The 24,122-nt window shown below is 45.6% G+C and overlaps 9 protein-coding genes across 9 annotated transcripts; 6 read left to right on the plus strand and 3 right to left on the minus strand.

Annotated features, from left to right (window-relative positions):
* Positions 1-379: 379 nt before the first annotated feature.
* On the minus strand, positions 380-2,784 carry FSST1_012568 (uncharacterized protein; the record flags this gene model as incomplete). Its single annotated transcript, XM_083235805.1, has 6 exons — positions 380-721; positions 772-1,325; positions 1,380-1,564; positions 1,617-1,708; positions 1,760-2,452; positions 2,509-2,784. The coding sequence occupies 6 exons, from the start codon at positions 2,782-2,784 to the stop codon at positions 380-382; spliced, it is 2,142 nt and encodes a 713-aa protein (XP_083082264.1).
* Positions 2,785-3,744: 960 nt separating this feature from the next.
* Positions 3,745-5,737, plus strand: FSST1_012569 (peptidase S8/S53 domain-containing protein; the record flags this gene model as incomplete). The annotated part of the gene is made up of 5 exons (XM_083235806.1): positions 3,745-3,957; positions 4,012-4,414; positions 4,462-5,196; positions 5,242-5,558; positions 5,609-5,737. 5 exons carry the CDS (start codon positions 3,745-3,747, stop codon positions 5,735-5,737), a joined length of 1,797 nt encoding a protein of 598 aa, XP_083082265.1.
* A 90-nt stretch (positions 5,738-5,827) lies between these two features.
* FSST1_012570 (flavin monoamine oxidase family protein) lies at positions 5,828-7,862 on the minus strand (the record flags this gene model as incomplete). The annotated part of the gene is made up of 5 exons (XM_083235807.1): positions 5,828-6,929; positions 6,979-7,020; positions 7,068-7,205; positions 7,253-7,363; positions 7,417-7,862. 5 exons carry the CDS (start codon positions 7,860-7,862, stop codon positions 5,828-5,830), a joined length of 1,839 nt encoding a protein of 612 aa, XP_083082266.1.
* A 632-nt stretch (positions 7,863-8,494) lies between these two features.
* Positions 8,495-9,217, plus strand: FSST1_012571 (alpha-acetolactate decarboxylase; the record flags this gene model as incomplete). The annotated part of the gene is made up of 1 exon (XM_083235808.1): positions 8,495-9,217. The coding sequence occupies one exon, from the start codon at positions 8,495-8,497 to the stop codon at positions 9,215-9,217; it is 723 nt and encodes a 240-aa protein (XP_083082267.1).
* Positions 9,218-11,184: 1,967 nt separating this feature from the next.
* FSST1_012572 (FAD-binding oxidoreductase) lies at positions 11,185-12,923 on the plus strand (the record flags this gene model as incomplete). The annotated part of the gene is made up of 2 exons (XM_083235809.1): positions 11,185-11,432; positions 11,483-12,923. 2 exons carry the CDS (start codon positions 11,185-11,187, stop codon positions 12,921-12,923), a joined length of 1,689 nt encoding a protein of 562 aa, XP_083082268.1.
* A 316-nt stretch (positions 12,924-13,239) lies between these two features.
* FSST1_012573 (uncharacterized protein) lies at positions 13,240-16,531 on the plus strand (the record flags this gene model as incomplete). Its single annotated transcript, XM_083235810.1, has 2 exons — positions 13,240-16,344; positions 16,430-16,531. The coding sequence occupies 2 exons, from the start codon at positions 13,240-13,242 to the stop codon at positions 16,529-16,531; spliced, it is 3,207 nt and encodes a 1,068-aa protein (XP_083082269.1).
* A 617-nt stretch (positions 16,532-17,148) lies between these two features.
* FSST1_012574 (FAD binding domain-containing protein) lies at positions 17,149-19,107 on the plus strand (the record flags this gene model as incomplete). The annotated part of the gene is made up of 5 exons (XM_083235811.1): positions 17,149-17,661; positions 17,710-18,594; positions 18,643-18,808; positions 18,861-18,980; positions 19,028-19,107. The coding sequence occupies 5 exons, from the start codon at positions 17,149-17,151 to the stop codon at positions 19,105-19,107; spliced, it is 1,764 nt and encodes a 587-aa protein (XP_083082270.1).
* An 84-nt stretch (positions 19,108-19,191) lies between these two features.
* FSST1_012575 (FAD-binding domain-containing protein) lies at positions 19,192-21,441 on the minus strand (the record flags this gene model as incomplete). The annotated part of the gene is made up of 1 exon (XM_083235812.1): positions 19,192-21,441. The coding sequence occupies one exon, from the start codon at positions 21,439-21,441 to the stop codon at positions 19,192-19,194; it is 2,250 nt and encodes a 749-aa protein (XP_083082271.1).
* A 1,279-nt stretch (positions 21,442-22,720) lies between these two features.
* On the plus strand, positions 22,721-23,746 carry FSST1_012576 (Alpha/Beta hydrolase protein; the record flags this gene model as incomplete). Its single annotated transcript, XM_083235813.1, has 2 exons — positions 22,721-23,248; positions 23,294-23,746. 2 exons carry the CDS (start codon positions 22,721-22,723, stop codon positions 23,744-23,746), a joined length of 981 nt encoding a protein of 326 aa, XP_083082272.1.
* Positions 23,747-24,122: the final 376 nt, after the last annotated feature.

A 24,122-nucleotide genomic window follows, 5' to 3' on the forward strand; every position in this document is an offset into this window, starting at 1 on the left:
TCAGCTAGGCTATATTGAGAAGAATCTCTTTTTACAAGGCCTGAAGTCGTTACCAACCACGCCGTATTTTGGATTCAGTCTTCGCGCACTGGGGGCAGCTATCTTCAATTTTGACAAATCGGCAAAGTGTGCTTGCAAGCATAGTGACCATCTGAAATTAATTCGAACTAAAATTCAGTATTGCATGGAGGACTCTGTCAGATGTTTTAACAATGGCCTAGATCTTCAACATTTTATAAGTAATGAATAAAGTCAGTTTGCTGTTGTATTTTCTGCATCGTTAAATTTCCCCGTCTTACTGAAAGTAAATAACTTCAATAATAGTCAAAGTAGACCCCGTATAAAACCTAGATCTAGAGTGTTTTGTGTTATTTTCCTATCAGTCTTCCTTGCCCCCCTTGGTCCAGTTCATAGGTATTAGTGGTCGATACTGGCGCACAGATTCCACATCAGCCCTTTCAGGTGTGTTCTTCAACCAAAGTACCCAGCAGATCATCAAAACGGCAGTAAGAGGAATTGTAATCGCAAAGTAAATTCTTACTTGCTGGTCCTTGGAATTGAAGTCGAACATCTCAGTAGAGAAGACAGTCGCAATGAAAGCTCCAGGTAGGAAAAGAATTGTCAGGATAGACAGAGTCTTCATCGCCTTGGAGTCTCGGAGAGATTCTCTTGCCAGGCGAGCTTGTAGATAACTGTCGTGCTGCGTGATCAAGTTGAATAGCTGTTTGTTCATCAGTTGTTGGACTCACGACCTTCAGCAGTGACACTTACGACATTACGTTGACTCTCAATCTTTCCAGGTAGACTCTCAATATCTGTGTCCCTGCTCTTGGACATTCTTGAGTATATCTCCACCACAACCTTCAGCCTACTGTCGTTCTCCAAATCCTGCTGTAGTCGGGTACCAAACTCATCCTCAAACTTTCTTCGTCGGCCAAGTTCAGCAAGGCTCATACTGCATTTGTGCAATGTCATGCTAAGCTTCCGGTACAGCTTGCTGGCATCATCCATTTTCCCTTCATCCTTAAACTGCTTAAGGAGCTCGTCGTCGACCATAGCCACGTCTGTTTGAATGGAGTTGAACGCGGTCAGGGTAGCTTCGTAGTGCGACTTGAATAATTGCACTGGCAATAGTGTCTGATGATGGCCATGCCTGCCCACTAGGTTACGAACGTCATGAAAGATGTTGCTCAGATCAACGCCTGCATCTGCTTGAATGACACCAGATAGTTTACTGGACCCCCTTTCTGCACTGCTGTCGGCCATGGAGTAGAGGAGTAAAGACCAGAAACCTGTACTGTAGAATGGTGTCTGAATGATATATACTATTTATCAGTTAGCGATAGTCCAAATTGTGACGCTCGGAAGAGTTTACTCGCATTTAAAAGCTTTGTCGCCTTCTTTATTGTCAAATACTTGGCATCCTCCCCGGTCGTGCCGCCGAGAGATCTCAAAGTCATCCGGGAGGTCAAAGAAGTCAGACAGCAACGTGACAGGGGGTTCGTTGAGAAGACTTTCCAACTTGCTGAAGCTAATGAGTTTATCTTCACTTGACTGCCTTGCACTGAATCGTCGTATTAGTACTAAGGTCTAAGCTACGAGTGTAGAGTTCATACATCAAGTTACAGAATTGATTGTGCCGTGGTTGTGGTTGAGTGGATTGTCCGTCTCGTTCCGCTTCTGTTATTGGCGCTGAGGTCTCAATATTCTATAAAAATTAGTGCTAAACACTTGATACCAAAACAAAGTAATGTCCTACAGTTGTCTCCGAGATCCAGGAAAAGTACTCTGCTAAGTGATCTCGATCCAGTTGTTTAGGCAATACATTCCGTGTATTGGCAGTAGCATTGTTGTCCCAAAGATCAATGAACCATGATTCGCTCTTTTCGTCTACCTTGTCGTCCGTTGGAAAAAGGTCTTTGACAGCCTGTCGGATATTTCCACGTCTCGTGATGTCTTCGTTGTCGATAACGTTCTGTACACGAAAAAACTGGAAGAGATCAAGCGATCCGAGCTTATTTCGATCCAAGTCTCTTAGCTCGCTAGGTATAAGAGGATATGAACTAGGATCAAAGATCACAGGATCATCATCACTCTCCAAAATTCCATCTTGTAGATTCCGAAATGAAAACCCAGAAACATCAGCTTTGATATCGATGTTGGCTTTGAAGATCTTGTCGGTTCTTCGCTCAAGCAAAATGGTCGTTTGTAAATATGGCGGAACACCTGCTTTGACAATTGGGTCTTCCACAATGGTCCAGTTCACAACATTGGGCTCACCAACAGACCTGCCTTTCACAGATTTGTAGCCAGTGAGAACGACAGCAGAGCTTCTCTGCTCTACGATTGTTCTACCCCAATTCAAGCCCAATTGGGCATCAAGACCCATTCCGGTAGTTCCAGTATTAATGCCTATCTCATTCCTTACTGTTTCCTCAGTGATATTCGGGAACTTCAGATAGTAAGAGTTCGAACATATAAGGGAGGTCATACTGGAGGCTCACTCACGACATTAAACTCATCATGTGGCGCAATTTTGGCGACAGCGGGATCGTCATCATCACCATCGAATTCGACAGTGATGTTAACTGATTTTATCCGAACATTTCTCTTATGAGGTAGAAACCTAAATGAAAACACTAACAGTGAGGCTAGACCCTCTGTTTTTGCATCTGTGTATCCATGAACAGCGCCGATAAGCTGCGATTTGATTGTGTATGAAGACGAGACCCTATCGACAATATTTCGACGTTGGAAGGGATACTGAGGATCGTTTCGAACCATACTACTGGCGCTAGAGCAGCGAGGATGAATATTCGGTTAGACAGGTTGAACAAACCTCATGTTGGAGGAAGTGGAGGAAATGCATTGAGGGAATTACGGTTGCTGACAAGATGCCCTCACTCAATCCCTGCACTAACCGATGTGCTGAGCCAATACTTCGCGATGGATATGCAGCCACGGACAGGGGTATCTTCAGCTACCCAGCCTACCAGCCTCAGAATTGGCTACTGCCTCGAACATACTCTACATGAAGTATTCATGAGTGTCTTGGGCAAGACTTGAATGATCACTATTGCCCAGATAAGCTACTGGATTGTATATTTGAGAAATAACAAATAAACTCATTACGTTCTATTCTGTACTCGCTTCATTTGCCCTCTCAAGTGAAATAATTAGTTCATATCGGTTACTCTATACCAACATAGTTAACAAGCCCGACAACATTTAGCATCCTAGGTTTTGACAACTGTCTCTATTTCGATGTTGACGTCAACACTTGGAGGTTTATTCCCGAAGTTAGCGCCAAATTCTTCTCTCCCCAGAATCAATGCAACACTGACGTCTATCGACCGATCTTTATCGGCAGTTCCAGTCTAGACGAGACTTACGCATTGACCTCACAAGATGATCGAGAAGAAACACGAGGCGATAGCAAATAAAAAGACCCCTGGATTTTCCATTTTCGGACACTATAGGTTAGCTAGTCTGTTATAATCAACGCTATGCTTTTTACGATCACGAGAACCGTCTAAAATTAGTTCGGCTCCAATACGAGGTTTTGAAACCATGAACTGGGCCCGTTCGTTCTAGACTACCTATCTAGTCGATTTCACCGAACTACAAAATGTTTCCCCTTTACTTTCGTGATTTCCAACCCGCCAAGACTCTTTCTCGACTTAGGTATCTCTTTTCTAGAGATTTAGTCTTGACGACGACGTGTTGCTGCAAGTTCAATTCGCAATGTATTGCTACACGGCACTTGTCGCGCTTCTGAGCGCACAGATCGTCAGTGCCCTTCCTCAATCACAATGGAAAGTCGTATCTGGAGATGAAGTGGTTCGCGCTGCTGTCGCGTTCCATCAACCTAAGCTTGCTGAAGCTGAAGCTTTGTTGGTAGACATTTCGGATCCTGAGTCAGACAAGTTTGGGCAGCACCTTGACCTTAGAGAAGTCGTACGTTTTCCTTCAAATCAGCTTCTGAGTTGCTCTAATTTTATAATCCTATAGCAAGACTATTTTAAACCCAGTGAAGCTTCGCAGCGAAAGGTTCTCCACTGGCTTGAAGATGCTGGTATCGACATGTCTACTGTGCAACTCAAGAAGACTGCCGCTATGTTAGAGTTCTCTGCTCCGGTTCATCAACTCGACGAGCTTCTCGGCGCTGGAGTTCACGTTGTACACAACGATGCGACTGGCGAACTTCGCCTCGAACCTACCGACCACGTAGTTCCGTCTGCGATTGAGGACGAAGTCGAGTTTATTGATCTGGCTCCATCTTCAAAGGCCGGCAAGGCAAAGCGCAGCCGTGCTGTCAAGCCAGTGCCAGATGCCCTGCCACCACCATACAAGCTCCCTGTGGCGGATGATCTGCGTAACTGTAGTGAAAGCTGGACTCCCGCTTGCATCCGAAGTAAGTCAGCAGCACCTACAACTGAACTCCGAACTAATGAAAATTAGAGCTCTACGGCGTTCCTCTTGGTACCAAGGCCGCAAAAAACAACTCGATGGGTCTCTTTGGTTACGGCGATCCGTATCAACCTTCAGATCTAAACACCTTTTGGGCAAAGCACGCTCCATTTATCCCCAAGGGAACCAAGCCTAAAGTCAACAGTATTAACGGCGCCAAGGCAGAAGGCGTCCCCGTCGAAGGCGAAGAGCTGCTCGACATCCAAATGTCGTATCCCATTGTCTATCCTCAGACTGTTACAATGTTCCAGGTCCCTTACAACAACAAGGGTGGTTTTGGTAATGACTTCCTCGACGCAGTTGATGCAAGCTATTGCAAGTATGATGGAGGCGATGACCCTGATTTTGATCTCACGTATCCCGCGTTCCAGGGATACAAAGGTCCTGCTATGTGCGGCAAGTACCAGGTGACAAACGTTGTTTCAATCTCTTTCGCAATTGATGAGCAAACTTTACCTCGACGCTATATCCAGCGCCAGTGTCACGAGTGGATGAAGCTGGCTCTTACTGGCGTCAGTGTTCTCGTTGCATCTGGAGACCGTGGTGTTCAGGGTGCGATGCAATGTACTGTGAACCCTTACGATGACAAGAAGGACGCCTTCAATGCTCTTTTTCCTGGATCTTGTCCATATGTTACAGCAGTTGGAGCGACACAAGTCAATTTTACGGGCAGCAGAACTAATGAGGTTGCCGTTTTTGACCCCAAGCACTTCTTTTATTCCGGAGGTGAGTATCCCCGTTCTTTCTAAGAGCTTCACTGACATCTTCTAGGCGGTTTCAGTAACATGAACGCACAGCCAGCCTACCAGCGCAAGGCTGTCGCCAACTATCTCGCTGCCAACAACCCTCACTACCCCAAGGGAACATACAATATTTCTGGACGCGCTTTTCCAGACGTTGCACTTTTGGGAGCAAACGTCACATTGGTAGAGGACGGCAAGAGTACCATCAGTGGAGGAACCAGCGCTGCCACCCCGATGTTTGCAGCTATGATTAACAGAATCAATGATGAAAGGTTGCTGGCTGGTAAAAAGCCAATTGGCTTCTTGAACCAGATTCTATATCAACATCCTGAAGTATTTACCGATGTAAGTTAAGAACATGCCATAATATTTGAAGAAGTAATTAACATTTGTAGATCACCCAAGGCTCCAATCCCGGATGCGGTACGGCAGGGTTCAAAGCGGCCAAGGGATGGGACCCAGTCTCGGGAATGGGTTCACCCAAGTTTCCCAAACTTCGAGACCTTCTAGTCAGCCTCCCCTGAGCTGGGAGCATTGTATAGCTTGCAGTAGATATAGATATTACAATCTGAGCTTGTAAATAATACGGCCTTTCACGAACAACTGCAAGACACTCATCTTAGTTCTTCAGAAACCTTCTGACTCAGCTCGACAGACCAGGCCATCAGAGTCTCATCATACTCAGCAGCATGTTCGCCCTTTCCAGCACCAAACCACGACTTCCTCAATGCTTCGATTCTAGAGTGATGACCGAGATAACCTAACCATCGAAGTATAGTGAGATATCCACTGTCAAGGGCCCCCGAGATCCAAGCATGATGGGGACTCAAAGCCTCTCCACAGATAGCGAATTTGCCTCCGCAAAGGATGTGCTGGAACTCTGGGTACATATACTTGAACTGCCCAGGTCCAAAGAGGGCAAATGCGCCACCCGTATATGGGTCGTGAGACCAGGCGTAGGCATGGTGAGTAACATACTGGCTCCTGAGAAAGTCAACAGTGATGGTTGGGTCGCTCTTAGACCAGAGTTTGACAAGATCCTGTAAGGACTGTGTGACCACCGTGTCATCGATGCACGGATCCTGTTTAGAGTAATCAGGGATCAGAGCTCCCATGCGTGTGGCATCTTGTGCCCAGCTGTATGAAACCATGAGTACAGCTGGTTTATCACCGTCGTCCCAAGACGGGTAAACAACGTTGCTGACCGAGAGATCAGTGCTTGATACACCGCCAATGGTATCGTCAGTAGTGGAAGTCTTGTACATGTCCTTCCACCAACGTGTCTTGAACTTGATGGCCACTTTGCAAGCACGATCATAGCTGAGAGCGCGGATGCCGGTGAGGACCTTCTTCTGGTAACCAGGGAGGCCAAAACCAGGGACGAGACCCGAGATGTCCATGCGTTGAAGGGGACCCATAGCGGTGGTGTTGAACACCATATCGTAATTCTCGGGCTTCTTTGCACCAGCTAGTGTCACTTCTATCTTGTCGCTAGATTCGCTCTCTGACATTGCCACCACTGGTGTGCTGGTTTTGACCTTGAATGAGACGGGGTTATGAGGAGCCCATTTCTTATCTTCGAGGCATTCGGTCATCTTGTCAGTGACGATGGACATGCCTCCTTCGAGACGCCACCATGGTTTTCCGGTGGCGGCTTGGAAGTCACTGTAGTCACAGAGTGATTCGATGAATGCCTGATCGAAGAGGCCTGTAGATCTAAACCCCAAGTCAGTAGATGGCAGTAAATGCTAGATCAGGGACTCACGTCTCAGCCGACTCGGCTTCCTCTGTTTGTTCGTAGGTCAACCTTAATATCGTCAGTACCATTCAACCAGTCGAACTGGTACAACTCACTTAGGATCTGTGTGCATGAGCCAAGCTCTAGTGGAGTAGTTGTCATCGTCACCGTCGATCAAGGCCTTGAACTCCTCGTTCCAGTTTTGGCCAAGCTTTTCAATGATCTTCTTAATTCTCTCCTCGTAGACTTTCCCACTGTCTGTTATTAGCATTGGACTTCGTAGGAAAGATAACCAACATACCTAGGAGCATCAGCAGGGTCGTTTGAATAATAGTGCATTTGTGGTTCGCAATTAGCGTTCAGAACGTAAGGTTCCTTGGGAAGATCCAGTTCCTTGATAAGGCTCAGAGTACTGCAGTATCTGTCAGTACAGGCTCATCAATGATAGATATCACGTTCACTTACGATTGCATGGCTGGAATCTCGGGAATGCGCATCGCTCCGATGTCATAGTAGTTGTGGGGAGAGTCCCCATCATCAGGGAAATTGTAAGTATAGCATCGCCCACCAATTCTATCCGAAGCTTCATAAATATCCACGTTGTTGATCTTGAGATACTTGAGCATCATGGCAAGGTACAAGCCCGTAGCACCAGCACCGACAATTGCGACACGACCTTTGTATTCGGGAAGTTCCGATAAAGGGTCACCAATGCTGTCAGATGGGGCTGAATGAGCGAACCTTTTTCGAGGTAGTGGATCAGAGAATTCGACATCATCGTTGAGCTTTGCGCGAAGCTTACGAAGATGCTTGTTGAGGAGATGCTGAGCGTAGGCAATCCGAAGACCAGATGGAATCTCTGGAAGTGGCTCCAGTGGGAGCGCGGGGAGATGCTCAGCTCGAATAGCCATTGTTGACACGATAGATCAATTGAGGATTTAAGTGTGTTAAGAGGAAGCTGGTTCTTAATCGAAATCTGTTTTACGGAGCTATGGAGTGATTCTTATACCTCGAGACATGGTGGTTGACATATTCTCATACAGTTCAAGCCGTGTATGCGGGCTTACACAGCTGAAAAATATCACATTCCTTTCATTGGCTTCCTCATGACGTTGGCGTAACAATATTGACTGGATGTGGTCAGATGTGGCGGGCTGAACAGGTAGAGTTGCGGGGAAGAGAGACGTGTGTCTCACCTGGATAACATGCCTGAGAAGGACTGCAAGTACGCATTTACGGTTCACGGCACAATTGAGTTAGGAATAGACACTCTTTTCGCATCTGGGATATGACAAGAGATCAGTTGAGGCTGAAGTTGACGTTTAGGGTATGTTGAACCCACTTCCAACTGTCACCAGCGACTCTTTTAAATGACGTCTTCACTTTTGGAGACATGGTCACAATTGGCTGAGCGACACCCCACCCTGAGAAGCAACTTTCTTGACCAAGCACAGCGCCGTGTTCTCATCCCAATCAACACAGCATCCCTACACCAAATTCCAGACCTCCATCGACCTGTCTTACCTGCTTCCTCACACCCAAAATGCCGTCCAATCACCTTTTCCAGTACTCAGTTGTCTCAGCCCTCATGGATGGAGTCGCCGAGACAGGCATCACCATTTCTGACCTGCTCAAGCATGGAGACCACGGTCTGGGAACCTTTCGGCACATGATCGGGGAAATGATCATCCTTGATGGTGTCCTCTATGATATGAAGCCTGATGGATCTGTCGTCGCGCTCGATAAAGATGCTTGCGCAGAGCAAATAGCGCCTTTTGCCATGATCACTGAGTATCAGCCCACAGCGATCATCTCCAAACAACTCAAGACAAAGGATTTGTTAGCTGAAGTTCTATCGGAGCTTTTGCCTGGAACAAAAAATCACTATTTGGCTTTCAGAGTAGAGGGCACATTCAAGTCAGTTACTGTGCGAACCGTCGGAGGACAGCAATCGCCCGGCGAAAGTCTCGCTGAACTTGGAAAGCGTCAAGCCTCGCATACTTTCAGTGATACCAAGGGTACTATTATTGGTTTTCGATCACCCACTTTCATGCAGGGTATCAGTGTTGCAGGCGATCACCTCCACTTCCTGTCGGCAGACAAAAAGGCCGGTGGCCATGTGTTGGCAGTTGAAGGCGATGGAGAGATGAAGATCACCGGAGCACCTATCACAGCTGTCAATCTACAATTACCGTCTGAGGATGATGCCTTCAATCAAGCCAAGCTTGCAAGAGATGACGAGGGAATAGCTGCGGTTGAAGGTTGAGGAGGTCAAAAAGTACAAGGATTGTATGTTGTCAAGGAAAGGGTTTTCTTCAGCGACAAAAACGTTCTACAATTTGTGTATGGAAGAATCAAAGCAGAAACCATGCAGGAACACGTGGGAGCAGAATTCGGATGTAACTCTGCAAACTTGGCCAGGCGGTGAATGAAGAATTGCGTTCGGCTATGTCACCTTTATAGGCAGGTGTTGTCTGGACCCCTACCGACAATTCAGCGAATTTTTTAAATTTTACAAAAGGATTATCTATGAGCGAATTGTTATTCGGTATTGCTGACTACAATTCTATCATGTCTAAGATGTTGAAGTAGCAGCGAGATCAACTATCGAGGCTGTGTTGACGTTCCACAACAAAGTAAGCACTAGAAATACTTTACGGATACTAGCACTCATTATACATGCCAAGTACTATTGTAGTAGCCAATTGTTGTGGTACGCCGATCGTGCCCCCAACCCTGCAAGAGGGGAACCCTGAGATCTGTGTTGTATAGTTATGTGCAAAAGTTCCGACCTATATCAGATTGACCTTAACTACCCTTAATTTAACGTAATATTTTAACTATTAATTAAGTAATCTATATATATTTAATAAAGTTATAATATATATTATTTTATAGAGAATTAAAAGGAGAATCTAATTATATATATTAATACTTTATATAGTATTTATTAGCAAGGTAGTATATATTAACCCGATTAGGTATTAATTTTATTATATTCTTAATTACCTTATTTTTAATCTTCTCTTATACTTTAATAGTAGCTTTAATAAGCTGCTCTCTTATCTCTATAATAAGTAGGAAAGCTAATATATTAGGATATTCCTTATAGATCTATTTTTTTAGTATTTTCTAGATATTCTTAATAGGATTAAGATTAGGACTATATAAAGGCCAGTCTATAAAAAGAATGCCTTCTTTTAATACCTATTTTATTAGCTAATCTTAGACTATAGAAGCTATAAAGGTATAGCTATTATTATATTAAAAAGTATCTCCTTCTAAGAGATATTTTAGTAGATATAACTCTAAATAGGCCTTAATATACTATATAATTATACTATTATACTTAAACTAAGGGTTTCCCTTAATAGGGATAATTATAGATAATTTATTATAGTAAATAGCTATAAAGAATATCTATACCTATCTAGCCTTTTATTTCTATAGCTATACCTTATCCTTATAAAGTCTCTTGCCTTATAGTAATTAGTATAGCTTTCTATATAAAAAGGGGTAAAATTAACTAGTTAATAAAAATATTACTTTATATAATTATTATCCTCCTTATTAATAGAGACTTTATTAAAAAACTAATAATTAAATTAAAAAGATTTATCTTTATAATAATATCTATTATACTATTCTTTTTAAATTCTAGCTATTTTTTTAATAAGAAATAGGCATTAAAAAGTATATATATATTAAATACTATCCTTAATAAGCTAATAATAAATTATACTTTTATAATAAGAAATTCTACTTTAATTTATAATATCTTTATATAATATAAAAATATCTTTTTTAATAAGTATTTTAATATGCATTTTATCTTAATTAGATAATACCTTAGGTCTCTTAGACTATTTATTATTTTTACCCTTATTTTAATAATAGTAATACTTTAAGATACCTTTTACTATATCTAGAGTTATATCCTTAGAATATGCAATATCCTTAATAGAATAACCTATATTATATATTATTTAAATCCTTATTCTTTTCTAAATAGAATAGTTCTAGCCTTAAAGTAATTAAGATATATTTAACTGTTAATTAAATGTATTAAAGATAATATATTAATATTATATCTAAAGAGAAAGCGGGGTTAGGTCCAGAACGGGTCAGAACTTTTGCTCGCCCACTGTACTACCGAACCGCTATATAAACATACCTAGTCCCTTGTAATCCGTGTCTAGATCCCTGATCACCCTCCTCGTGCAACGTACCAGAATGCGAAATCTTTTCACCATTTCGCTGCTGGCCCTGGCCACCGGCTCCAGTGTCACAGCGAAAGAGAGCTGCAAATGCTTTCCTGGCGACTCTTGTTGGCCTTCTGACGCCGAATGGAGTCGTCTGAACAGCACCGTCGGAGGTCGCTTGGTGGCCACTTCACCATTGGGCAGTCCTTGCCATGACCCTAATTACAATGCCGAAGAGTGCAAGAATTTACAAAGTGAATGGCACTACTCCTCAATTCAGTAAGACAACTTAACGGCGTTTCGCCTCTTCTTTCCCTGACGTTTTATAGTTCCCAGTCGTCATCGTCTATGATGGCACCTATTTTCGCTAACCAATCTTGCGATCCCTTCCAGCCTAAAAACAGACCTTGCACTCTGGGTAACTACGTACGATACGCCGTCAATGTCACGTCGGCTGGAGATGTTTCTGCTGCCTTGAAGTTCGCCCAGGAGAAGAATATCCGATTCGTGATTCGCAATACTGGCCATGACTACCTCGGTCGTTCAACTGGCGCCGGTGCTCTTTCCGTCTGGACGCATTATCTGAAAAGCACTGAGGTCATTGACTGGAAAGACAAGCATTACAAAGGCAAGGCTCTCAAAGTCGGTGCAGGAGTTCAGGGTTTTGAAGCTTTGGGTGCTGCTCATGCAAAGAACCTGGTCGTAGTTACTGGAGAATGCCCGTCTGTGGGTCTGGTCGGAGGATATTCGCAAGGTGGCGGTCACTCTGCTCTGAGCACCAACTTTGGCTTGGCGGCAGACAACACCCTGGAGTTCGAGGTTGTTACCGCTGATGGAAAATTGGTCAAGGCAAACAGAAGCAAGAACAGTGATCTTTACTGGGCTCTTAGCGGTGCAGGCTCTGGGAACTACGGAGTAGTCATCTCAGCTACAGTGCAAGCTCACCCAGAGGCCAAGGTCAGCGGCGCCAGTTTCCTTGTTACAGCTCCCGATGGTAATCCAGACCTGATCTACGACGCCATCGATGCTTTCCATGCCTCTCTTCCAAAGATTGTTGACTCGGGTATCATGATCATTTACTTCTTCTCCAACTCATTCCTCCAGATCCCCGCCATGACGGCATATGGAAAGACTGAAGCAGAGGTAAAGAAAATTCTCCAACCCCTAGCTGAATCTCTGGCTACTCTTGGTTTGAAGTTTGAGCCAACCTTCACCCACTTCTCGAGCTACTACGAGCATTACGACCATTATTGGGGACCTCTTCCTGCAGGAAATATTCAGATTGGAACTCAGATATTTGGTGGCCGCTTGCTGCCGCGCGACAAAGTCAATGACTTCGCACCTACTGCACGAAAACTAGCCGAGTTGGGTGTCATCTACATCGGTGTAGGACTCAATGTATCAAAGTTTGGGGGTGACAGCGGCAACGCAGTTCTACCACAATGGAGAAAATCAGTTGCTCAGGTATCTCTGACTCTTCCTTGGGATAACGAAGCTCCTTGGGAAGAAATGTTGGCCGCTCAGAGAAAGATGACTGAGGTGATCCAGCCTGTCATTGAGGCCGCGACACCAGGTGCTGGTGCTTATATCAACGAAGCCGATTTCCAACAACGCAACTGGCAAGAGACTTTTTACGGCGTCAACTACGATAAACTTCTCAATATCAAAAAGAAGTATGACCCCAAGCATTTATTCTATGCTACAGTGGCGGTCGGAAGCGAGGAATGGAACGTTGCTGAGAGTGGGCGTATGTGTAGAGCAGAGACTTAGCATTCTTAGGATTAATTATCTCATCAAGTTCTATGCTAGTCGAGCTATTGAAATCTCTTTCCACTAACGTGCACTGATTCAAACTGCTGTGATAGCCTCTGGCTCGATAAGAAATATGGAGATTTAAATGATAGGTTGCAGGGTATATCACTGGCTGGTCAGACAGGACATTCGTACCTCAATAAAGTAAATCCTCGCTTACTAGGGTCCATAAGAACACCAAATATCCGTACTCTCAGCCGCACCTACTGACCCCGCTTCTCTTTTTACCAGCTCAGACTTTACATGGGATCAAGTGTCGCTCAACAGAGCAAACATGTCGGGAGCCGAGGCCCTAGCCGGAATCGGCATTCTTTGTAACGTTATGCAAATAGTGACGTTTGGCAAAGATGCTCTTCATGTTCATCGTTATATCCGTGAGAACGGAACCTCGGATACGAAGCTGGAAGTGTACCTTGCCGATGCATCAACGAGCTATCAAGAGATGAGGCAACTTTCTAGAATCAATTATCCAACGAGCAACCAAAAAGAGATAGTAAAGGTGGGAGAGGAGGCTTACAAAGGCCTTCAAAAATTCCGAACCTATTTCGAGGAATTGTCAGTGGACAAAGGGTCCAGAAAGGGTTTCCGCGGGAAGTTCAGAATTGCTAAAAGTGGCATCAAGACGTTGTTCCGTGGCAAGGAACTGGAGGATCTTGAAAAGAACTTCCAGCGGTACGAACAGCTACTTCAAAGCCGACTCATACACCGAGTATGCAATCAAAACGATGCCATGGCACTTCTTGCACAGGAGTACTTCGCGACGCTGAATAATACCCAACAATGCATTGTTCAGAAAATAGCACAGGGCCATACGGATATTTCCTTACTATTGTCGCAGACAGCCACCGACACAAAACTTCATATCAGCCATCAACACCAGGAGACTCGTACTACTCTTGGGCATCATCTTTCTGTTACGGAACACAAGCTCCAATCACAAATCTCCGAATCTACCTTTGTAATCCAAGAGGATCTAGCATATCGGAACAAGAATGAAGATATCCTGATTAGGCACAATCAACTCTTAGCTAGCCTCAGGTATCCTGAAATGAATGGCAGGAAAAACCATGTTGTCACGAGTTTCCCAAAGACTTTTCAGTGGATATTTTCCAGCAAAGGGCCTTGGGAAGATAGTTTTTCGGATGAGGAGAGTATGCCTTCGCTAGATGGGATTTCAGATGAAGAGAGTGATATGTCGGATGCATCGAGTTCTGATAAGGGACAGAGTGACGACGAAGAGAAGATTCAGGATTCTGATACCAACAAATTGGAAGATGAGCCTGCTATCAGTGTTATCTCGGACAAGGATGATACTGTTTCGACTGCAAGTTCTGACCCGGAGCCAACAGTTTTTGCCCGTTGGTTAGGTTCTGATTCCAAAATGTTTTGGATTAGTGGAAAACCAGCGTCCGGTAAAAGCACACTCATGAAATTCATCTCTACGAATCCTTCAACAAAGGAGCATCTTGCTGCTTGGCGGCCTAAAGCGAGAATTCTTTGCCACTATTTCTGGAAAGCTGGGAGTGTTACGGAAAGAAGTCTCAAAGGATTACTTCTATCCCTGACTCACCAGGTCCTTTTAGACAATATCGAGCTCTCACAACTGATGTGGGAGGACATGCCTGAAGTCCGGCATAAGTGGTCGCATGCTGATTGGGATCTACAGCAACTAGAAACCGCCTTGCTCTGGATACTCAAAGCTGCTACAGAACCATTCCTTCTTCTTATTGATGGCCTCGATGAGTGTGAAGATCTTGAAAGACAACTTTCAACACTTCCTCGGCGCCCAAGCATACTCGATCTCTTAAGCAAAATCGAGGAGATCAAAATATGTGTATCTAGCCGGGAGGAGTATACGTTCACTACGTACTTTGACGGTGTCGAGAGACTACAACTTCACGAGCTTACCAAGTACGATATTCGACAATTTGCCGATACCCGTTTTGATGGTCTAAGTTTCGCCGAGCCTGAAGATCGGGAGGAGCTTCTCGATTTAATTGTTGAAAGGGCCGCTGGTGTGTTTCTGTGGGTAGCTCTTGTTCTTGACAGTATCAGTCGAGCGATTCGCATCGATAACAGCATTGAGAATCTCACTGAGAGGGTCAATCATATGCCAAGAGACTTGATCGACTTGGTACGCGAAATGTGGGAACGATCTGGTGAGGATGGCGAGATAACGAGCTACCGGCACGCCGCGTCTCGGTACTTCAACTTAGCACAAGGAATAGAGTCTGACGAAGATGATCTTTTGAAAAGCACGATACTTCTGCTGGCAATTGCTTCCGATAAGCAGGGTCTGGAGTCTATGCTTGATATTGACCACGCCTGGAACATCGACGAATTGGAAAAGATGTGCTCGAGGACGGAGGACGAGCTTCGCATTGTCTGCCACGGTCTCCTTGAAGTGAAAGGGGAAGGCCGTGCGACCTCGGATCTTCTCCCAGAACGAATTGACGTCTACAGGAATAAGCAAGTACTGTTTGCTCACCGATGCGTTATTGACTTCCTCCGCACTACTGAGAGTGGCGCCGCTCTTCTTGGTGCATGCGGATGGTGTAAGGATGAGGTGAAGGCCAGACTGGAAGGAACATTCATGATAATCTATCGTTCCGTCTTGCAACCCGGAGCCTCTGATGTTGAAACATTTCTTCCTATATTATTCGATGAAATCGTTAACGATAAGAGATATATTCTACGCCGTGAAGTTGACAATAGCTTAGACCGGATCATGCGTCACCTGGATCGCTTTGACGATGAACTTCCTTATCGAAACCTTCTCTTACGGAAGTGTATCGAATGGCACTTTTCAGAGCCCTCTTTTAACCGCAGTACGTGGGCATGTTCTGGGAAGTCCGTGTTTATCCAAGATCCTCTTAGGAATGAGTTTCTAGCGTCAGCAGCCAAAGCAGGAAGTGCGTCGTTCATGGAGACACTCCTTGGGCGACTTTCTTCAGAGGACTTCTTGAGTGCACTGCCTGCTATATTCCGCGGCCTATCAGTAGGCTATGGACAAGAGGAGACAGAAATTGGAGGGCCCGAAGAGAGTAGTCGATGTGTCATCAAGATACTCGCGTTGACAAAGCTGATTCTAAGTCGTCTCTTGAGTCTGAAAGAGGAAGCAGAAGAAACTATGCTGTTGAAAGCCGTTACTGGAGAAACAACAGAGGACTTGCAACGTCTAGTGTGTTCCTGGTTTCTCAGTATATGGATCGGATTCAACAGCGACCAAAAGGATAAGGGAATCAAGACGTCAGTCGATGAGATCCTGCATCTCATTACACTCTCTCTCCCTACAATGGAAGACTGGAACGAATCTATCCTGCTTTTTTTCAGCCGGGATACTGACAACTTTTCAGGCCAGTACTCAGGGCCGCTCTCAGTTAGAGGGTTCAGTGGTTTTCTGCGTGGAGACGTAGGCCCTACTTCTTTTGTAGTTGTGAACTTGGCAACAGCGTTCAAACTAGTTCTTCAGTCAAATTGGCCCTGCACTGCGAATTCTGGATCAAATGACGACCTCCATCTCCCTCATCTTCCTGAAGGAGCAAAGCCATCGCTACGACTCGTGATCCACCAGCATCAGAAGTCAAAGAGAAATTGGCAGTTATTTTTATGGTCAGAGTATGGAAAACAAGGAACAGATCAAGTGTCGGAAGTACTTTTACACTACTTACTTGCTGGGAATCGTATCACAGGAGATATGGTGATGTTCAATGGAAAGAATAGACGTAAGGTAGCCCACACCGGGACAGAGGTATTCCGTTATCTTGTGACCAAACTCGGTGATACACGGGGGCTACCAATGCATCCATGGTCATCATGGCTTATCGGAGATGTATCCGAGAAGGAGGAAGGCGGAAATTCGGATGATCATGTAAATGAGAGATCGCCACAGCCGCTGATAGAATTATTACACGAAGTATGGGACTTATGAAGAGTATTCCCATTAGCAATTCAATTCGAATAAATCTAGTCATTGAGATAGCCTAATGACCCGTTGCTTGTATCCGAGCCTATTTCCCTTCCGTGGAACGCGGATGCCGAAGCCATTTGCCGCTACAACCCCACCTCGTCAATCCGCCGTGCTCCGAGTGGTCCGGAACAGTGGTCAACAAGGTCAAGATATAATACGCCGCTAAACCATTAAGATTTACTTGTAATCGTATCAGACACCTCCACTTATACAATGGAATCCGAAAAAGTCCAAGTTGTTATTTGCGGCGGTGGTTCAGCCGGTCTCACGGCAGCCGTCCTTCTAGCCCGTTTTGGCATCTCTTTCAAGATCCTCGAAAAACAGTCTGGTCCACTTGAAATCGGTCAAGCAGACGGTGTTCAGTGTCGCACCGTTGAGATTTTTGAGAATCTGGGTATTTCTGCACCGTTGTTGGAAGAAGCGTACCATGTGAGAGAAGTCGCCTTTTGGTCACCGAGTGACGCAGACGGTACATTGAAGAGAAAGGATCTCGCTTATGACACTGAAGAGGGGTTGAGTCACCAGCCGCATGTTATTCTCAATCAAGCAAGAATCAATGATTTGATGCTGAAAGAGATCATTCGGTTGAGAGGAGATGAGACAAGTGGAGTTTTATACGACTCGCATGTCGAGAGTGTGAATATTGTTGATGATGGGGAGTATCCTGTTCAAGTTGTCGCTAGCCACGGCGGGGAAACACATCACTACCGAGCCAAGTACGCTATTGTAAGTCGTCAAAAACCCAGGCAATATTGGCCTTACTAACTCAACCAGGGCTGCGATGGCGCTCACAGTACAGTCCGCAGATCTCTTGGGTTCAAAATGGTTGGCGATTCAAGCGACTCAGTCTGGGGAGTCATGGACGTCTACCCAATCACCAACTTCCCTGATATCCGCAAAAAGGCCATGCTCATCAGCAAAAATGATGGAAACCTCATGATCATCCCTCGAGAAGGAGATGAACTTGTCCGGTTCTACATCGAACTACCTGGGACGACAGCCCGAGATGTCACAGAGCAAAGCCTCATCGATAAGGTCAAAAGGATATTCGCACCATACAACATAGACGTCGCCCATACCGCTTGGTGGTCAGCATACGTAATTGGCCAACGTCTCGCTGATCACTTCACCAAAGACTACCGGGTCTTCCTGACGGGCGATGCATGCCATACCCACTCGCCCAAGGCAGGCCAGGGTATGAACGTCAGTTTACAGGACGGCTTCAACATTGGATGGAAGATGGCCCATGTTCTTACCGGACGAGCACCACCTTCGGTCCTAGAGACATACGTCTTTGAAAGACACCAGACAGCAGAAAAGCTCATCGAATTCGACCGTTCCTTCAGCAAACTTTTCTCGTCGGATTACCGAAAACAGAATGGGATCACGGCTAAAGATTTCCGAGACAAGTTTGTTGAAGCTGGGCGTTATACCGCCGGCATGGCTACCAAGTACGAGCCTTCAATCCTTACGTGCAAAGACAATAGTGATGGAAGCATCGCGTCGGGGTTGACGGTAGGGATAAGGTTCCCAAGTGCACCGGTAGTGAGACTATCTGATGCGAAGCCCTTGCAACTGAACAGTGTTCTCGCTGCGGATGGTCGATGGCATATCTTGACATTTTGCTCTGGAGATGCAACCAAGACTTTATTACCTCAGGTAAGACCTATCTTATGTACATGTTAGATATGCGGCTAATCTTCTTAGGTCGCCACTGAACTCGAGACTCTCGTCAAGAAGTTCTCCCCCGCTGGGGAAGCTACGGACAAGATCTTCAACAATACCTTAGTCATCAAGGCAGATCGCAAGATTATAGAGATTGACCAGCTACCAGAGGTCTTCTTTCCCAAGTCAGGGCCGTTCTCCCTACGAAGTAAGTCGACTCCCTTTTCAAAGCCAATCAGATGATTTGCTAACGAAAGAAGATGTTCACAGGGTCTTTGTCGATGATACAAGCCCTTACATGCTGGGTTGTGGCGAAGCTTTTGCTAAGTACGGCATCAACACTGAGCAAGGTGCCATTGTCGTTGTTCGACCGGATTTATGTGAGTTGTTTGTCACCGATTTGTGACTCGAACTAACAGTACGGCAGATGTGTCTCGTGTCCTCACTCTATCAAAGGCAAATGATCTTTCCACATTCTTCGAAGGATGTCTCAACAGCGTAAAATAACTCAGGCCATGACTGAAATTGGATTATAAGTTCTATCGATACCAACTCGTGTACTCATAAAATAGAAGTGAAACCAGTATTCCCTCATCCAAAAACCTCAATCATAAAGTGATACTCCAACTTGCTTCCATCCTGCCACCCACGCAGTGTAAGCTCGCGACACTTATCTGCCAGAATCTCACCCACAACGGGAGCACCACAGTAAAACACTCCAACTTTAAGCTCTTCGTCTTCCTCATAATTCTCACCCTCCTTGTGCCTTGTGCTTGTCCTCTTGCTCGCTCTGAACTTGAGCATCTCCTCATAATGCTCATCCAGAATAAGGTCAAAGTCGGGCCGGCCAAAGTGTGTTGGATTGAGAAGACCTGTGAGCGGCGAGGCAGGATGTTCGTCTGTACGATGCATTTCTAAGAGCCAGCGGTATACATGAGTTGAGATCTTCTTCTGCTTGGCTGTTACGTGTGTATTGATGCGGATGTCGAGATGGGGTTCATCTTCATGCTCGCGATGCCAGTCTTGACTCATGGATACATCGTTGAGAAGATCAGACAACCAGAGAAGATAGTTTCGTTCACGGACTATCCAGTGAAAATCCACTCTTCGGTAGTCTTCTGCAAAGGTACTTGCTTTATCGGCTTGGGGCTGCTTCTCTTTGTTGATGAGATCGGGGCCAACACTTCCTTGTCGCGTGGGTGTTTCGGGGACGTTATCGCTGTTCGTTGCCTCCTCGCTACTGCTAGAGTGTGATCTACGAGCAGCTGGTGGAATGGCAGTTGTTTCGGAGTCGTGACAAGGATGATCTACTTCATGGTTTGGGCCGCCGTGGTCGAGATCGTCGTTGTACTGTAGATCGGCAAGAATACCAGAGAAGGGTGTGACGCCGATACCGGCTCCGATGATAATGGAGTGGTTGAAGTCGTAGAAGCGTTGAGCAGGTGCACCAAAGGGACCATTGATACCAACCTCAATCTCTGACTCACCAGAGTCACCTCCAAGCTCACGAAGTTTGGCAGTCCAGTTACCGTCAGTCTTGATGTGCAACATCATCTTGTTGCCTCGGCAGAAGGACACAGTGAAGGGGTGCCATTGGAAGAAGCTGATCTTGGGTACTTGAAGGAAGATGTACTGGCCAGCCTTGTACTTCCAGAGGCGCTCACTTGGAATGATAGCTGTGATCTCGACGGTCTCCTTGTCCAATACTTTCATGGTGGCTTTGATACGGTGGAATCCGAGACCAACACGGACGGCACGTTCCACAAGGACCAAGAGTGTAGGGAAGGCGAGGAAGTACCCAAACATAGGCCATTGGAGCAACGCTGCTGTACCATGAGCCATCATGAGGCCGATAATGGGAAACATGAGCAAGTGACCAAGCTGGAAGACCTCATAGTTCCACTTTCTCACTTGTGGAATACTCAGCAGGCAAAGGATCCAAAAGAGGCCTAGGGCAGTGATACCAGTGAAGCCAGGCAGTGATCGAACATAGTCGATGTAAGGACGAGGAACCATGTCAGGACCAAGTACCTCTGCGACCGCATCCTCATTCGCGGGATCGCTGCCATGGACGAAAGATCCAGTCAAATGTCCGATAGCATGCAATGTCGCAAGCAGAATAGCAACACAGGAGATTCTGATGTGGAACTCCTGTGAAAGATCCCAATTGAAGAAGCGCGAAATGTGGTACGACCTGCGCAGCCACGTAGAAAAGTATCGCGACATGCTGAGAATTAGGAAGAAGAAGGTCGGGTACAAAGCTCCAGCGCAGGTCTTGGCCATGACTACGCCCCAGCCAAAGGCAGCGCGGTAACCGGGCGTCGTCTGGTACTTGACCAATTGCCATATTCCAAAGGCCAACTGCATGCTGATAACAACACCAAGAAAGACAATCTCAGGTCCGTGAACAGCCCAGTACGAACGAATTCGTCTCCAACCTGGCAGTTTCTTGATGTAACTCTTATCTTCCTCCTCTTCCTTCTTGGCCTGCTTGAGTGAAGGGATCTTCCATTCCTTCACCATTTTGGCAAACTCATCTCTCGGTATGCGATCCACGCCTGAATCACCCATCATCCTTCGCAAGAAGGCATGGCGAGTGCGATCATCGTCGCTGTGGTCTTCGCTAATGACATGGTGGGCGCTAGGCTTGGGGACTAAACTGGCATATTCCTGGTCGAGTTTTCGCTCGACTTCATCGTAGTTTATGTGTCCATCGTTATCGTGGTCGAGATCTTCAAGAAATTCTTCAATCTCTTTGTCGGTGAGAAATTCGACGTTTTCGGAGGAACGGACAGGGTGATCTGCAGCAACGGATTTACGATGGCGATGGGCTGCAGCCATTGCAGAGCAGAAGAGCCAATTTTGTCAATTTTATTGTAATGAGAAGAGACAATGGAATGGATGCGAAAAAGGACTTCGCTCCCTACGAGGGGGCAATGGGAAATTTACATATTGTCAACCTCAGAATGCCCAGACATGGTCGTACGTCAGCATCTTTCGACGCCAAGAATACCAAGCGTTTTGAACAACTCAACACTAAACATAACCTTAAATCCCCAGTAAGCCAAATGTTGTGTCGACTCTGGAATATGTAGTGGCTACGTAGCTCAGTAGAAGCCAAGCCCTCGCCTGCCCTGATTTTCATGCTCATGGATGACGGCGCCCAGCAAAGAGGCTTAATTACCGGTTATCTTTTGAACCAATGAGAAGAGTTGTAATTGCGCCTAGACTCTGGGTAGACTTCTGGGCGAGACTTGGCGAGACTTGGCTTATCCTGGCTTATCGGTGGAACATGACTGGACAAAATTGTTCTGGGGGTCATCTTGAAGACGCCATGGGGACGGAGAGCACCTTCTCTTTGCTGTAAAAGGCCGAGAGTCGAGAGTTAAAGTTCCGAGAAGCTAGGCAGCTAATGCAGCTCTAGACAACATCTTGAAGATGGAGGATTGATTGAGTGGATGACGTCGATGGAGATGTGATAAGATAAGATAAGATAAGATAAGATAAGACGTCATTATCTGATAGGCCTCAATGTCTTGTCCACCACAGGGTAACTGAAGCATTTATGACATGGAATGTCGAGATTTATGCTTGTTCAGTTTGACACTGGTGAGAGTACACTCATGATCTGCCGAAACGAAGATGACTTACACGGGACAATTGACTCTACTGTTTATGGGCATAAGTCAATTGAGGCCAGATAATTGTTTTCCTTATTAATGCCTCGCATCCTTGTCCGTTACGATTGCTTAACAATCATGGGATCGTCTCCCACATCTTCTCCGAAGGATTACAAATAGGAGTGACCATACCCTGATGCATGAGCTCCCTATCCATCCGTCTTACTTATGCCTCCCGTATGGCTCTCGTATGGTCACAGACGGAAATTCCGGGCCGAGCCAACAGCTAATCAGATTGAGGCTCATCTTGATGATGACAAATTACCTGCATGTCTACTCGGCTGATTGTCTAAAAAGACAAAAAGGATGCATCTTGGCCAGAACATGTTGCACTTATAAGAGATGAACAATGGCAGTCCTTGAGTTTTTTGCAAGCCATCTCCTCATGAACCCTACAAAGCACCTTTCAATTTGATATGCTTGAACAACAGCCATCAATCATGGCCTCAAACGTGCAAACAAAAACCCTGGTTACTACAGATGGACGAAAGTACACTTATGATACCGTCCCAGCACAGGACAACAAGCCTACCGTCCTCCTCATTCATGGCTACCCAGTCACCCGCCATGATTGGAAGTACCAAATCGAGGATCTGTCTGCAGCAGGCTATGGAGTCATTGCACCCGATTGTCTAGGTTATGGTGACAGCGACAAACCGCTGGAAGTCGAAGCCTACAAACTGAAGGGAATTAGTAACCACATAGCAGAAATTCTCGACAAAGAAGGTCTGAACAAGGTCATCGGAGTTGGCCACGATTGGGGAGCTGGTGTCCTGTCCAGAGTAGCTGTCTGGCACCCTGATCGACTCGAGAAGATCGTATTTATGTCGGTCGGATATAACCAACCCGGAACTTTCTTGGATGTTGATGCTATCAATGCGAATAGCCTCAAAGCAACTGGAAAGATGCCGTTTGGTTACTGGTACTTCTTCAACTCGCCCGATGCACCAAGTCTAGCCGCATCTCATGTAAGCACAACCACTCCAGAAATAGACTCTAACTGACATCTATAGATCGAATCATTCTTCAGTCTCGTGTTCCCTACCGACAATCTCAAGTGGATCGACAATATCGGTGCTTTAGGATCAGCTCGAGCCTGGCTCAATAACAACACAACAACCCCGCTACCCAGCTACATGACCGAGGAGGACAGAACAGCGTGGATCGAAGCGTTCAGCATGCCAAACGCCACAACAGGATCGATGAACTACTACAAAGCCCTTCTCCGCGGCGTCAATGATGAGGATGAAGCTATTCTAACCGATGAGAATTGCACTCTACGGGTTCCTGTGCTCACTATTGGCGGTGCGCAGGATTTGATTACACGACCCGAGCATCAACGCATGACCACAGAATCGTTTTCTGCTGCTGGGTACACTGATAAGATCCTGGATGCAGGTCATTGGATGATTTACGAGGACAGGGAGGGCGTGAAGAATGCTTTGCTGGAATTTATCAAGGAATAAGAGGGAGTTTGATATTTGGCTTCGTAGTTAGGCCAGCCGGATGTCTCAGTTCGTATACTCATGAATCAAAACACGTCAACTATCTTTACGATCTAGATATTCATGGTAAACACGATAAGATCTGCATTAAACTGAAGGGTATTAATTTACCTGAACGACGATGTGACATCGCTGTATCTCTGCTCATCTCAATCGCGTTAGTGAATCAACAAGAGGCTCAACGGTAATATGTATTTCCTTCACGACAATTGTGTTATACGTTACAGCGTTGTTGCCGGCGGCTGTTGCGGATATACAAATTACCGGCATGAATTGAACGGGCTAATCTGGGGGTTGATCCACAAGAATGTAACAAAACAAAAGGACGGTCAGGTCC

This window comes from Fusarium sambucinum, chromosome III (assembly GCF_050947815.1).
Source record: "Fusarium sambucinum isolate potato_lamoka chromosome III, whole genome shotgun sequence".
Taxonomy (NCBI): Eukaryota; Fungi; Ascomycota; class Sordariomycetes; order Hypocreales; family Nectriaceae; genus Fusarium; species Fusarium sambucinum.